Genomic DNA, 15,738 nt, shown 5'->3' with positions numbered 1-15,738 from the left:
TGCTAAATAAAACATTTGGTACGGAGAACCAGCAATCAGAAACCAAAATGTGGCTAAGCGGAAAGCTAGCAAGCCTCTGTAAAAAAAAGAAAAAGGATTTAAAACAGGCGGCTACTGAAAGGAACTCATCATCAGGAGTGATGATTAACCAGCGCGCTGCTCCTTCCGTTACACAGCAGAGGTTACCCTGTGCCCCCCCCCCCCCCCCCTCCCCCCGCACGTCCCTTCCGCGTTTCACCTGACGTATCGACTTACCTCACGTCAGCCTAAAACCATGGGAACCCCTGTGCATAGTGTGTCACCGCTGAATTATCGGTTTCCGCAGCACATGCTCCAGCATATCTGCAGCAGGCCATTATGGCGTATCAGTTTACAGTTGCTGTGCTGACTCCAGTGCAGCTGGTAAATACTGTATGGGGTCATAGTTTATTGAGGTCTGGAATTAAGAGAAACGGGCCTGTCATCTTACCGAGCTCAGCCATTTTCCCCCCCCCCAAACTTCAGATCTCATTTCGCCATTAACTTGACTTGAGGGAGTGTAGTTCGACAAAAACTCCCTTATTACTCCCCACCAAACTGAAGGGTGGGTCGGCATAACCCCAAAAAAACTTCCCATACTACTAATAAAAATAACATGTCTGCGCAATCGATTTATTATGATCCCTTTAATAATGGTAGTAGTAATACTGGACGTAAAAAAAAAGGTTAAACAGGCATTTGTAAATGGAATATCTGATCCTTCGTGCTGGGGGCTTATTCCAATCTGGAGGTGGTTTAGTGAGGTCTGACAATGGTAACATATGTGCAACTCTAAATACTTGGGGTCCTGAACGTCTGAACGGATTGGGAGCCTGTGCACGTTAAACAACAAACAGGAGTAGTGTTTACTCTGGGAACCTCCGGCGAGAACGCTCCCCCCGCATTCAGAACGAAGCCAATTCAGACATTTGACCTGGTTTAGGGAAAACTCCTGCATCCTTTTCCCTTTTTTTCGGCCTCTCGCTGCATTTCAGAGCAGTCATCAGAACAACATCCATTATTCACCCTGCCTACTGTTGGGCTAGGTCCTTGGAAGCGGCAGAGGCACAGCTGGAAGCTCTCCTCGGCCAACCCGCGACACAACGTGCGCATGCATTCGTTGTGCAGTGCATATTTCCTGATGTGCTCGAGCCCATAAGGACACGCACGCTCTGCACTGCGGACCTCTCCGTCAACGCGACGTGACTTTGCTCAATTCTTTGATGTAAGGACATCACGGAGGACCGGCAGGGGGGCCCGACACATCGGGCTCATTAACGTGTTCCTGAACTTCAGGAGCTGCGCCGAATGCTTTGTGTCATCAGCGAGCCCATCTCCACAGTATCCATTAACCTGAAGAATGCACACGAAGCAGAGTTCCCAAGTGCAACCCTCCCGTTGGGCCGGTTTTAAACGTGAGCGGCGTATTTTCGGTTTCCTGACAGATTTTCCTAAAAGTAGAAGAATACAGTACAGTTCGCCCTCTCTCCGAGCAATTACGCAAATTATAGCGGCTTTGACAGTGTGCTTTACATATTAGGAGTCATAAAGTAACCCTTCACTGTGGGGTTTCTGTCTGGGCCCCATTTAAATGAGACCCATTGAGCCTGCCCCAGTTAAACACTGTCTGCCAGTGCTCCGGTCACCGGGGACTGATCGTGGAGATACGGCACACACACACACACACACACACACACACACACACGCTGTACAAACACAGGAAAGTGCTGACACCCAACAGCAATATCGAGTTGCAAACTATTACTTGACTCACAGTAACAAAGCCCGAAATGAAGAAAAGGAGGTCACGCAGTAGGGCGTCCGGGTTACTGGGTGTTCGGTAGTTCGGAGCTGGGGGGTGGTGGTGGCAGGGGGCATTAACTCTCCTCTGAAACCACTTAATTTGCTTTAAGACCTTACTGCGGAAATAAAATGTTTTTCCAGCACGCTGGCGCTGAATTCCGCACTGTTTGTCAAGACTTGTACTGTGTGAGTAATTACACAAAAACAGACACAAAGACCCCATTTATCGAGTGCCCCCCCCCCCCCCCCCCCCCCACACACACACACACATTCAAGCAGGGTTTTCAAAAGACATACATATTTAAATACATCCCTGACTCTTAGCACATATTTGAACTTTTCTTCTCCTCTTGACAAGCGGAGTGCGGGGAGGCAGAGGGTTTAATCATACAGCGATGCTTACCAATTGTGAAGCTTTAATTTAGCACCTCATTAAACTCAGTAAAAAACAACAACTTTACACACTGGCATTCTGACACACATTTAATTCTGCCCTCTGGTAATGGTCTGCTCTGTTAAAAAAATCTGTTTGGCAGCTCTGTAGATAACAGATGGAAGAAAAATGAGGGGAATTATGAGAAAGATTGATTTCCTGGGGATGAATGGTCTGGTGTTCACACAGATTTATCTGAAACAGACTTTCCCGGACTCTGTTATTATTGAATAAACACACACACACATACACACACACACACACACACGCGCGCACACACACACTCGCACACACACACTGTGCCACCCTCGGGACAAACAAGAACACGCGCACGCACACGCACGCTCATACGGAAAAGCTAAGAAAACAGAAGCAGGCTTGAATTATGCGCGTCTGAAGGAAAATATCGTGTGAGGTGATAAGAGGGGAAAGGGTCCAGACTGTGAGGTACAAGCAAGAGTTTCTTTCCAGCCTCTCGTCCCCCACATCTGAATAAATCTATTGGTGGAAATCATCAATTCTTACAAAGTAAGCACGAATGCGGTGTGGTCACATCATCCGTCTTTTGTCATGCCCTCTCCCTAATGTCTTGTAAAAATATATTCCTTCAGAAGAACAAGAAGGAGCATTGTCCTTTGAGGAGTCCCGAGCCCTTCTCAAAGGAACCGTAATGTAAACCAGAGGCTATAACTTCTCTTGTGGCATCTCAAAGCAGACACAGGAATGGGGGGGGAGAAAAAAAGCGTATGTTGGAGGGAGTGGGGGCAGGCAGATAAAGTCCCTCATTTGAGCCCCATAAAAAACAAGGAGGCACAAACATTTATCTGGTTGCGGGGCTTTCATCGGGAAGCTTTAAGAGCACAGAAATAACAGAGAGCAAGATGCTGATAAAGTGGAGACAGGAAACGGGGAGCGTGGGTCTCCTGCTCTCATGTTTCAGTCTGGACCAGTGGTCCCACACCTGCCCCCCCCGCCCCACCCCACCCACAGCCCCCGCCGCCCTCCTTGCCGCCTCACTCCGTTCTGCTGACATACATGAACCACAACCCTCCCCGACCAGGCATTAGCGCGGCGTCTGGAAACCACAACTGCACTTCACCATACGGAGATGTGACACGTCAACGGTTTAGTCGGGAGGTACATCAAATATATATATATATATAAATATATATATATATATATATATGAGGGCTTTCATATATTTGCGGTTCGTCCCGTTCCACTGGTGAGGATGGCAGCACGGGACAGGGCAAAGCCAGGATTAAGGCTTTAGCCTTGTCAATCACAGTCAGAACAGAGGGGAAAGATGGCAGCTGGATTTCCATTCTGGAGCGCTGGGCTGGATATCCATAGAGATGTGAAATTTCAGGTGATTGCCAAAGGCTCAGCGCGGCGAGTGCCAGCGACTCCGGCGTTATGAGTCACCATCGGTATCATCTCACTCATTAACGCCTCAGCGGTGCGCTCCACGTTCTCACCAGACCCGAACATATGACCTGGCTTTGCCATCAACGATTGAAAGAGATAATTTTTTTTTTTTCCTCTTCCTGTCTTGGAATGATCTCATCACCTATCAAAGTGTCTTTCTTTTGCTTAACAACAATCGTGGATGCAGATCTCAGAGTCGTTTGAATGCATGTGGCTTAGGGCATTGCCCTCAAATACTGGGTAAAAATATCTGGTTAAAGACACGATAACATGATACACTAAGTACTAATATTAAGTATTTAATACAACTAGCGCCACTACATTTCCCTTCCAAAGCGTTGTTTGTTACCTTTAGACCGAGCCCAGGTAAACGCTTCCGACCTTTTCACAAGCCAAGCACTGCTCACAGCGGCTTTATGTTGTGCTTACGAATGCGAGAGTAGAGTCAATACTTTACAAAAAAAAACCTTATCCAAACTTTTTCCTTAATTCATCCCCTCGATTTGAACCTTCTCGGCCCGATAGATACGCAACAGCGGAGATACGCTAGCATTATCTCACACCTTCAAACTCCATGCAGGGCAGGTCCGCCCTAAAGTTCTGGCCCTGTGCATGAGCTCCTATTAGCGTGCGCTTTCATGTTAGGACTGTGCTTGCAGGACTGCGCCATGCTCCACGCCGCGCTGGGGAAACACTGTTAAAGGACATTGGGGAAATAACAGCATTCCCACTGACTCGGCCCTTCATCAGCACTTTGAGCTTCTTATATTGTGTGTAGTGGCCGCGTTCGAGCAGCGCCTTAAATCGTACCTGATTCTGTCCATTTTGTACCTTAATCCTCTTTCCAAAGTAGAATAGCCAACGGCACAGGACATTAGTTTTTTGCTTTTTACATCAGAAGAATTATGACATTGATTTTCACGCAATTAAATAACAAACATGAAGAAAAAGCAGAATGTAAAAAAAATCTGGAGAAAACTACAACTACTACTAAAGTTCCTTCCACCTGTTTACCTGTGTTTGTAATGACATGCCCATGACTGATTTTTCTGTTAGGGACATCAAAAAAAAGTAGAAGGACATTAGCGTTGAGCACCGTGTGTGTGGGGGGGGGGGGACAGGGGGGGGCATGATGCCAAATTAAAGGGCAGAAGTGGAGTGTGTACTTATGCTCACTCATGATGTGCTCTGTCAGCCCTGCCGCTTATAATGGCATGGGAAGGGCCACTTAACTCGTAATCACTTCTTCTCCCCCCCCCCCCCTCTTTGGCTCTGGTCCTTTTCTCTACACCCCCCCCCCATTTCTCCCTCCCTCCCTCTTCACCCTCGACCCCCTGTTTTTTTGACTGCTGGCTCTGATCTCTAATCATAAATGAACTGTAGATCAAGAGCAGGGACAGTGCCCCCCCCCCCCCCCCCCCATTGGCTGAGATCCTGTAATCACCAAGCTCTTGGCTAGTAAGAGGCCAACAAGCCTTTGAATGAGATACGACTGTGGCTCTAATGCATCCCGCCATCTCAACTTTGAAGAGCCATTTTCTGGCAGAGCGGAAATCATCAGGTAGGAAATCAGGTCACCACCACCAGCACCACCAGCACCACCATTACCATCATCTCTGCAATCATTATGCCCCATCTCATCCAGTGGCGTAATGGGAAGTGGGACCTTCACACACAATTATTTTAATTTGCCATCCAAAACCTGAAAAAAAAGCTAAACTTACTGCAATAGTGATGGATGTCCTGGGGTGCACTTTTTTTTTTTACCTTAAAATCTCTGAGCGGACACACACACACACACACACGCACACGCACACACACACACTCACTATCTAGGTGGTGGGGCAAACGTTGCGTCAAGATGCAGGTCAGCCATTCTGGCACAGGCCTGCCTGTCAAGTGCTGCTACTTGAGCCGGACTCTGCTAATGGACTGCTAATAGAAGTGAATGTCGCACTGTGAAGCTCCCCTGTAGTTCAGAGTGTCACACGGGGTGATTAATGACACACAGGCTCTCTCTTCTCCGCCCCCTGTCCATCGCTGTCCTCACTCCATATCTGGCTATCACCCTTCTCTCTCCTCTTCGTTCTCCTCCGGCTTCCTGTCCACTCTTCACCGCTAATCTTTGGGTCCCATTGGCCTCTCGTGCGCGTCCTTGCGGTCACCCTGTTCTTCTTCTAAACTTTTTTCACGACTGCAATTCTTTTCCTTTCTGCGGCCTCTCTGGGAGGAGGGGAGATTATAGGAATGTAAAATCAGTGCCGCACTCTCCGGCAGTCGAGTTTATTCGCAAAGGCTCTGGTTTCACAATGCCTTAAATATGAGAGCAACAAATAAAAAATGGGCAAAGAAACCTCCACAGTGAGAGATAAAAAAAAAGAGGATAACAAAGCTTTCAGGTTTATTTTACTGCTTCGTTCCACTCGGCTGGACAAAGAGCGAAAATGTGCAGAATGTTCTTAGTTGCTTGAGGGACAACACTCTGCTGGTCTGGTGCATGAGCATTGACACTGAGGTTTTAACAACATTCACTTTGTGAATCATACACGAATTTAACTGCTCAAATAGAATAAGACATACGTTTGTAATTTATGTATCACTTTTATATATGATTGAAGAAAGATCTGAAACTAAAGTTAGATCATCGGAAAGGGAGATCAAATCCAAAATAAAATCCAAAATATTAGAATATTTAAAAAAGCTTTCGTTTGGTGGCTGGTCAAATATCTCTGAGGTGACCCCAGTGGTTTGCAATGACAGCTAAAAACCAGCTTCATTTCTATCCTGTGCCATCATAAGAGTAGTGTGCGACATCAAGAGGAGGCCAGCTCGGCAGCAGACACTTTCCACGGTAATTATCCCTCACTTCCACGCGCCGTCTGCGGGCTTAGTGGCAGCCGGGCGTTCACCTTTGACCCCACTCAACGCTGTCAGACCTTCCTGTACACACTGTTTACTTTGCCCTCTTCCCTCACCCGAACGTGGGGGAGTGTACCTCTAAATATCAATTTCCTTCAATTACCTAAAATTTGCCTGACTTTCCGTGTGTCATATGGTCAGGTCAAAGGTCCTGGCAAAGAGCCATCACAGAGGGTAATTTATAAATACTGCTCCTTACGCACAATGCGCTCATTGTGCATGGAAGCCTTGTTTATAGAATGATTGCTGTGGTTGTAATGTTAGCAGTCCCCAAACAGACCCGTTTTTAAGGCCACAGGGAAGCCAGTCAGCATAATGATGATAGAAACAACATTCACATTCACCCGAGCGCTCGGATCGGTCTGACAGGAAGTGTCATGTGGCAAAATAGCGACATCTTTTTGTGTACCAAGTCACTAATGAGGGAACTTTGACGTTTTCTTCCCAAAAAAACAGTCCTCAGAGAGCACATCGTCGGAAAGGGGGCCGAGACAGGGACATGGCCAAAAGAGGAGGGGGGAGAGACGTAGGAGCAGCATGATGGAAAAACGGAACTAATCCGAGGAAGGAAGGCCAATACCCAGGGTGGGACGTTATATGTTTATAACACGGCCTAACCCAGAGAAACAGAGTAAACATGTGTATGTCACGTCATTATTGGTAGGAATCCATAAAGAGAAATACTTTGTGTGTCTCACAACGCGATTACCATCCAAAACTGAGGGTTTAGAATTTCTCTTTGAATCCATATTGTCTCCTTTACGGCTACAGCATGTCCTCCACAAAGCAAATCCGATATGAAATCAAAGACAGTGCAGCTTTTGTCCCCGTGTTGACAGATAATGAATTCTAATCTTTCGGCTCGACCCAGTTGAACTACAAACGGTCTTTACGTTCACTTCCCCCCCCACTTTTCTCCTTTTTACATGCCATCAGTATTCCACATATTCCCACAGCGATTTGGACCCTGGCACATGCGTCGCTGTGGTGCTGGAAATATACCACGGGTACATCTGTCCTGGCACCGAGGGTTTCCAATCAAGCTACTTGTCACAGAGGCTCCCAGCTACCTTTCTGGCAGCTCCCAGCTTATATCTGTCTCAACCTGTCTCCTTTGTACAGAGTTCAGCAGGTTAATGAGCACTCTCATTTCTCCGGCGCTCACTTCATCTGCGGACCAGGCCGGGGGGGGGGGGTGGCTGCCACGTCCTCTTAAAGGCCAAGTCAGGAAGTTTAAAAAAAAAAAAACTGTAATAGCCGGAGGAAATGCACCTAAAGTAAGTATACAAATATTGAAACTGAAGTGGCAAAGTACTGAGGAACGGGTGCGTTTGTGCGAGGGCGCCCTGGAGTAAAGTGAGACACTTTAATCACCAGTAGTTTTACACTGAAGAAGTGACTCTCAAGCGATTTGGAAATGTGCACAGCTCATCAGTGCCCCAAAATAGCGGGGCCCATTAATTAGTCCCAAACGATGTTCTCCTGCCGTATCGACTTCTTAATGGACAGAGAAGGACCTTGTTCGTATTCCCATCTAGTCAATGACACGGGGCTCTCGGGGGGTTTTGGAATGGGCATTGTGTCATTTCGCCCTGCCCTTCAGAAACCGGACACCCCTCGCTGTTTTGTTTTTTTAATTCTCCCTGTCCCCCCCCTTTTTGCTCATTAACGATGTAGGAGTGAGATAAAGGTCTTGGGTGTCTAGGGCAGATGTGCTCGGACCTCCGATTCAAGCCAGCCATGAGGAGCCCTGACTCTCAGGAGAACACGTACAACATTTCGTCGAAAAAACAAAATGTGACCGGCGTGAGCCTCTCCTCGCAGAGATGTTCCCCCGTCCTCATTCTCTCCCAATCTCACCGCGTCACTCGGCCACAGCTCATGGCGAGAAGAGCAGGCGGACCACCTACCAGAGGCAAACGCGCTTCATCTGGCATCTGACACACACGCACAAGCGCATAGTGAACGTTCGCCCTCGCACAGATGGCCACCTCCTAGCCCCCTTTGTTTGACAGACGATCCCACTCAGGAGGGAGCAGATTAGGTAAAATGGCTTCAGGTGTTGTGGCATTATCACAATGCTCTCCATAACTGACAGCTAGTAGGATTTAAGGAAAACATCGTTCAACAGACGACTCTAATCCGTGGGGAAAAGATGGAGAAAACGCTTAAGCTTTTAAAAAAAAAAAAAAATGGTGCTTTGTGGTTGAAGGTAAAGACGGGGAGACATTAATGCTGATTATATCTGGGGTGAAACTGAAAGAGGCCTCAGAAAGTCCAACACTTCTGTTTGATCCTAATGAAGATCTGTCTTCTCAGCAACCGCCCAGTATAGTTTTAATAGCTTCGACTGGATTCAAGAATAATCATCATCAACGGAAGAGCTTATATCCAATAAGTCAACATTATACTTTATAAGCTATCAATGTGTACATTAAAACGATATATCATTTTGCGGAAAAGGCAAATGAACATCATCCTTTTGAGGGTTTTCAGTGAGCAGATGTCGCATTAAAACTACATTTATAGCACTAGGAAACTGGGTCAAGTGTCAGAATTTGAATATAATTTGGTTGGAAAAAATAAATTAGTGTTTGTGTTGACACCTCCTCATATGCGATCAAGTAAAATATCATTTTCATGGAAACTCAGCAGCATTTTCCTGATGTATTTTCCAAGAGAAACGCTGGTGAGTGTGTGACCGTCTCCTGAAATAAGCAACATCGATCTCTCCATTTAAACTGGTGGATTCTTACGCTTTTATTTCGTCATTTTTTTTCTTCTACTTCTTCTTCCGAATTAGAGTTCATTTGACCTTGTCTTTCATATCTTCCTATTTAGCCCACATTCCCACGACTCGGGCCTCCGTGGCGATGCGTGTTGCCCGTAGTGTCAACTCTAATCGCCAGTGGACTTCAGGTGCTTTTCCCCAATGACTCAAGCACGCGGAACTTTAGTCCACTTCTACGGAGAGAAAATTAAACCAAAAAAAAAGCCGAGTTCAAAAGACTTTTTTTTTTTTTTTTACTTTACCTTGAGCCAGGCCGACATCCATCAGGAGAATGACCACAAGCCAGGACGCGGTCCGCATCTCGGGCGGCGGGGACCTCGGCTCCCTTCGTCCCTCTCGGGCGGCGCGTGCACCGTGGCCCATGATGAGGAGTCAAACTCCGGGAGAGTCACTGGGAGGCTGCGCTCAAAGGCTCGCGCGCTGCTGCTCAACCACCACAACAACCAAAACAACAACAAACAAACAAAAAAAAAACTCCCGAGAGAAAACAACAAGAAGAAGAAGAAGAAGAAGAAGAAATGGCTCCGCAGAAGATATATCCAGCGCCGAGTTCAAGCAGTCAGGTGAAAACAAAAAAAAGCTGTGGCGGTCTTGAGCATCGCCCTCCGCGCGGGAGGATGTTGCGTTAAAATGTGCCCGCGTGTGATTTCCCTGTGAAGGGTTCACTTGGTTTGTCCACAGGCGAGGATCGATGCCCCGATGACAGATTCATGCTCCGTTTAAGTCCAACGCACACAACCAGAGTCCTTCGGGTTGAGTCCACTCTGCGTCGCACCTTTCGCGCGTGTCGACCAGCGTGTGCGTGTGCGTGAGCTGCGTGCGTGCGTGTGCGTGAGCGCGCGCGCGTGTGTGTGTGCGCGCCTCTCGCTCCACTGACGGGACTGATCCGGGGGAAGGAGCGGTCTCTGCGGGCTACCTAGCTCCTTACAGCCAATCCAAGTGCTCCGGCAAGTGGCGGCGCTGTGTGAAAACCCGGCCCGGCCGGCGGGGAGGAGAGGAGGGAGGAGCGGGGAGCAAGGGGGGAGAGGAGGGAGGAGCGGGGGGGGAGGCCAGGAGAGGAGAGGAGCGGATGGGCGTCCTTAAAAAAAGCCCGATTATTGGAAGAGTCCGGTTCAGTGAGTCGGATTCGATGTGTGCGTCGATCGTCGGAAGTTGCCTGCGCCTAACAGCTCTAAAGTAGATCTTTTGGAGAAAAGAAAATTACATTAGATGTAATTTGGTGTTTCTATGCGTGATAAAACACGTGTGCGATCATATAGGAGTCACACTGTGGGGGAAAAAAACGTTTGAGTAAGCCGTGGTGTTTGAATTGCTAGTGTTGGAAAAGCTACTTCCTTAAATCCATACTACCAGAAGCTCTCAAATCTACCGGTTCCACAATAAAATATCCCCCGTATCACTATGATGTGCATAGAAATGACTTGAATGAACTGATAACTGAATACATGTTTGGGTTCGAGCCCTCTCCGAAAGGGCAGACACTAAAAGGAGGAGAAGAGATACATGAATGAGGAAATAGGAAGAGTGGGTTTTGAACTCCAAATTGGTCTATGGACGTATATTTTTATTTTCAATTAAATCATTTGGAATTATTTCTTTTGGTGTTTCAAAACATTACTGAAATGAAACCAGTTTATTATAAAGTAGCAGGACAAAATCCAAACGCACAAGTAAAGTTCTCATGGGAAGCGGTATTAGAGCACTGGAGTACCTCTCCACCTCTGGCAGTAACTAACAGGTGCGTCTGCCTCCCGGTCGAATTTTGACACCATAAATCGTCATTAATTTAGCATGTGCACGTGCTACAACAGGAAGGCATCGTTTATCTAACGGGGCCTTGCACTCGCCCTTGTTTCTGTCACTCTAATTGTTATTTAGAAGTAGTAACAGCATGTCACAAAGCCTGATCAATAATGACCTCAGCCTAACAGATATTCTCTGAGAGACTGAGAGAGAAAGAGCCAGATAGAGAAAGTATACACACACACACACACACACACACAATGCTTTGCTTTGCAAAGGGAAATTTGTTTCAGTGATTGCGATAAAAACCTCATGAATAATTATGTATGCATGACAGATGTCTAGGCAGTGCCCCCAATACTCGGTGATTAATGGTAAATATGAAATTGACACAATCTCTGCAGCAAAGCAAAGTGTGATAAACTTCTAAAATATGAATACAGTTTAAGAAGCGCGGCATTCTCCTCCCTTTTGTGAACTTTTTTTTTATTTTTAATGTACTCCCGATGCCGACGAGCAGCTGTCGCCCTGATGCCATTTCAATTTCCGGTCGGATGTGCAGGGAATTGCTTTTATTCCTGACTCCAACTCTTCTCTGATGGGAACGATGTTTAAGATCTCACAAATCCATGCCTCATGTTGTGCATTCAACACACCGCACCGCGTGTTTAATGAGGTGCTGTCGGAGCTCCCGCTTCATGGAGGCACGCGTTCAACAAGGTGCTCTAAACCTCTGGGTGGTTTGGTTTGATGTGGAATTCATAACGATGCATTCACGCTCCTATCAACCCCATTCCACCTCGTCCCAAAGGTGGTCTGTTCGCTCGAGATACGACGAGCGCGCGAGCCCGACGGAAGAAAACGGAGGTCACCGCCACGCTCCTAAAGCGGGCCCTCGGAGGGATGCGCGCGTGTGAAATGGCATCTTATCTTAGCTGCATGTATTCATTTGGACAATTAAAAAGTGCCCCCCCCCCCACCCCCCCACTCCCGTAAACCATAAAGACCATTTCCAGACCACGCGTGTCACATTTTAAACCAGGATTTCTCATCTCCTCAGGCTCTGATGTCTCACACATGGCTTCGTCTGGAGCAGGAAGGCGGCATTACGCTGCGCGGGCTGAAGCCCGTCGAGCCGATTCGGGGTTAAACGGTTTGTGCTGTCGCACTGAGCTGTCTTCATTGGTGGCCTTGTTAACTTCAACAAGAGTCGCCACTTTCCGCTGGCTCCTGCCGTGAGCCGACCGAGGTGCCAAAATCTAAACCCCGGCAAGAGGAGTCTCGAGGTGTCAAAAAAAAACGATCTCTATAGTTGTTTCTGTCTCAATCTGTTGCGAACCACGAGCCACGTTACTTAAAAGGTATTCATCTGAAAATGTGTTCTTAGTTATAAGCCATGATGATGTTTTTCAATTCATTGACATTATAAAGTGACATAAAAAGGAATCGCAACGTGATAATTAAAAACATAACCACACAGAACTCATTCAAAAATACACCTTAAGTTGCATCCTAAAGAATCACACTGAATAAATAGGTGGTCTGTTTGTGTGGCTTGGCAGCGACATCAAGGTTTAGAATTGTGTTGTCTTAGTAACGCCTTCTCATCGCATTTGAGAAGCACAATATTTGGCAATTACTGCATCCAACGAGGGATGGATGTTGAAATGTACTAGAGAAAGGGTGGAAAATGTCTTCAGAAGAAAATATTGAGCCATGTATGCCCCCCCCCAGATTGTTAACATGACCCTTTCAGCAAATAACTCGCCTCACATTCACACCTTTGTCGGGAGAGAGAGACATTTTGCCCACAGCTCTGCTGCTGGATGGGTGATTTAGTCTTTCAGTAAACTTGATACTGTAGAGTGCAACAAGGCCCAGGAGGACAGCCACGTCTGAGATGGTGGAGGCCGGGTGTCTAGAGCAAACAACCCCGGCAGACTGAAAGTCCCTTGAATCAAATGGCCATTTTAGCTTTCAGTTTAAGAGCAACTGAACTGCTGAACTTGACATTCTTTATAACTTCACCGTATTTATGCGGGACTGTCTGAGTCACTTAGCCGTCGGCTTCAGTTGGAAGATGGATACTTAGTGCGTGCATTTCATCTTTATTGCCTGCAAAAAGGAAAGAGTAAAACACAAAGTTCACCCCGTTTAGATTATATCATTCGGTGTCACAATCTGTCTTTTTCTAGAACAGGTGGAACGTGTGTGTTTTATTTTATCAGCGGCTGTAGGCTTTAACAGGAAAGAGAAGGAGGCTTTGTTGCTGTGTTGAGCAGGAGATTCTCAGAAGTCGGGACGACACGTATCATCTCGTGGTTTTCCACACTTAGTAACCTTTCTTGACATGGTAGCGTGAAAGCTTTTCTGTTTCCAGCCACGTTAGCTGTGTGCATGACTATCAGTTTACAGACCGCTTTTCACAGAACCTCAACAGCTATTAAAAGCTATTATTTTCGGGTGAAATGATTTTGCAGACATGATGTATTGACACCAGATTTTATACTCACATTCATGATTTCCAGTTGATGTATCCTAATAACTTAGGGGCAATCCCCCGTAATGCCAGCAGGAGGATGTTATTTATGTTTTTTTGTGGAAAGAACATTGTACGGATTGCCATGAAATCTGATTAAGTAACATCAGTTATTTCTTTGATTCGGATCAAAATCCTAAATCCCTGCTATGATTTAAGTCCCACTTATTATAAAACATTAAAATGCTAACGTGATGTATAGGCAGAGTGCCGATAATGCAACAAAAAGCAGTTTCTATGTAGGATCCACTCCCCAACCTCAAGCCACCCACCTTCCCACGCATGCACACAAATAGGCCGGAGCTTCTGTTTAATTTTATAGATAAACATCACCGAGCGAAAATGGAATTGGAAATTAATTGCATTCATATATTAAGTCACCTTTAGGGGTGTTCTTTCTCCCTCATGCACGGAGTTACAGGTAGCTGGAGCCCGTGTGTAGAGCTGCAGGATAGAGAGGAATATGAATGATGACAAATGGCTTAATATGTTTTGGCACACAAAGCAGTGGGTTTGGGGCAAATTCTTTTTTCTTTATTTTTTTTCCTTACAACTGCGAGCCACAGAGACGCGGCGAATGGTGTCGATGGCAGTGTGTGCCACACAATAAAGCTGCTTTCCATCGCTTTGGGCACACTTTACTGCTGCTCTTGATATCAGTATTAAAAGTGATTTGCAGCTCCGTATGTGGCAAGGAATCAAAACTTAATTTAGGCAGATAAAGATGCCATTTAGGAGGGAGATAAAGTGCTGCATCATGGGAGATGTGTTCCCCAGCCTACTCTCAGCTCCTCACCCTCACTGCGCCCTCAGATTTACTAGCTCTTTTTTCCTGCTCCATAAAACAGCAAATCTGCTCGCCAGGCGACACAGGCAAATGTTAATGGATTCATTTGTCAAGAACCTTCCACTTATTTACGGTCCGCATCCATTACCGCCGCATCTCCTATGAGAGGGGGAAAAAAAACGGTGGCCAAAGTCAAAATATCGATTTGCCTGTCCGTCACGACAGTGAGTCATGCTGTAAAAGCCAAAGACGGCGCTGCCGCCAAGAGCGTGTTCCAACATGACAGCTAGACCATCACAAGCTCTGTCTGTGCGCGCTGGTTGATTATGTAATGTAATACAACGTAAAAATCAGCTCAATTCATTATTTTCTTTTTTCTTTAATGAAAGACATCACACTTTGAGTTTAATTACCATCTCCATTATCTGGAAGTGATCTGGTGAAAGTACATTATTAGTCAGAGTCCCGGCGCTGAAGTCCCCTTTCATTTTTTTGCACACACGAAACTTAGATTAATATCAAAATCTGCTTGCCTCATAGAATTAATGAACTTCACCCAATGGGAAATGTCAACATGTCAGTGTTTTATTTATTGATCATTTTCTGTTGCAGATAATGGGTTTTTCTTAACTGGTAAAATTGTTTCATTCAAATTAGATGTCAGTTTCTTCCCTGAGAGAAGCTAGAAAGAGGGGTTGTTTGTTCTGACCACTTACACAGTACAAAGAGCACCGGGTTGATTATATTGGCATGCTGCAGCTCGTCGGACCACCAGGGCTGCTCCGGTGCTACTGCTGACACAAGCCAGACCTTGACCCTGTGCACCAGCCACCGATGGTTCAGAGACTTCCCATTTGAACACTTTGCCTGAAGGAAGGCGATCTCCCCACTGTGCCACTGAACAGACACCCCCCCAGCCCCCCCCCCCCCCATTACACATCTTATATCTGCTCCACTCTGTTTAGTGTCTGGCCGAACCTTCCCAATCAGGTCTCACAATATGAGCAGAAATATCACCATTCACGGCCACTGGTGAGGCTGCAGCAAGGGTAGTTGTAGTAGAAGTAGTAGTAGTAGTAGTATTATAGAAGTACTTCATTAGTCCCTCTCGGGGGATATGTCTTTATCGCAGAAACATCAGAAGCAATGTACGACATAAGCAGCCACCCATACATATGCACCGCCATCTTACTGGTTACACACAGCATCCTGCATATCACGCAAACAAATGCAAGTTCATTCATTCACACCATACAATGAGTTCATCACATCTACCA

General features: G+C 46.4%; 1 protein-coding gene across 3 annotated transcripts in view; it reads right to left on the bottom strand.

The window, feature by feature from the left end:
- The window catches only part of unc5cb (unc-5 netrin receptor Cb), a 104,231-nt gene extending 93,893 nt beyond the window's left edge, over window positions 1-10,338 (bottom strand). For all 3 annotated transcript variants that reach the window (XM_037484191.2, XM_037484192.2, XM_037484193.2), the window contains exon 1: window positions 9,635-10,338. In XM_037484191.2, the coding sequence (XP_037340088.1) occupies window positions 9,635-9,755 (121 nt within the window). In that variant the 5' untranslated portion in view covers window positions 9,756-10,338. The remainder of the gene's footprint in view (window positions 1-9,634) is intronic.
- Window positions 10,339-15,738: the final 5,400 nt, after the last annotated feature.

Source organism: Pungitius pungitius, chromosome 18 (genome assembly GCF_949316345.1).
Source record: "Pungitius pungitius chromosome 18, fPunPun2.1, whole genome shotgun sequence".
NCBI lineage: Eukaryota > Metazoa > Chordata > Actinopteri > Perciformes > Gasterosteidae > Pungitius > Pungitius pungitius.
The sequence above is the reverse complement of the archived record's forward strand: the minus strand, read 5'-3'. Positions and strand labels throughout refer to the sequence as shown.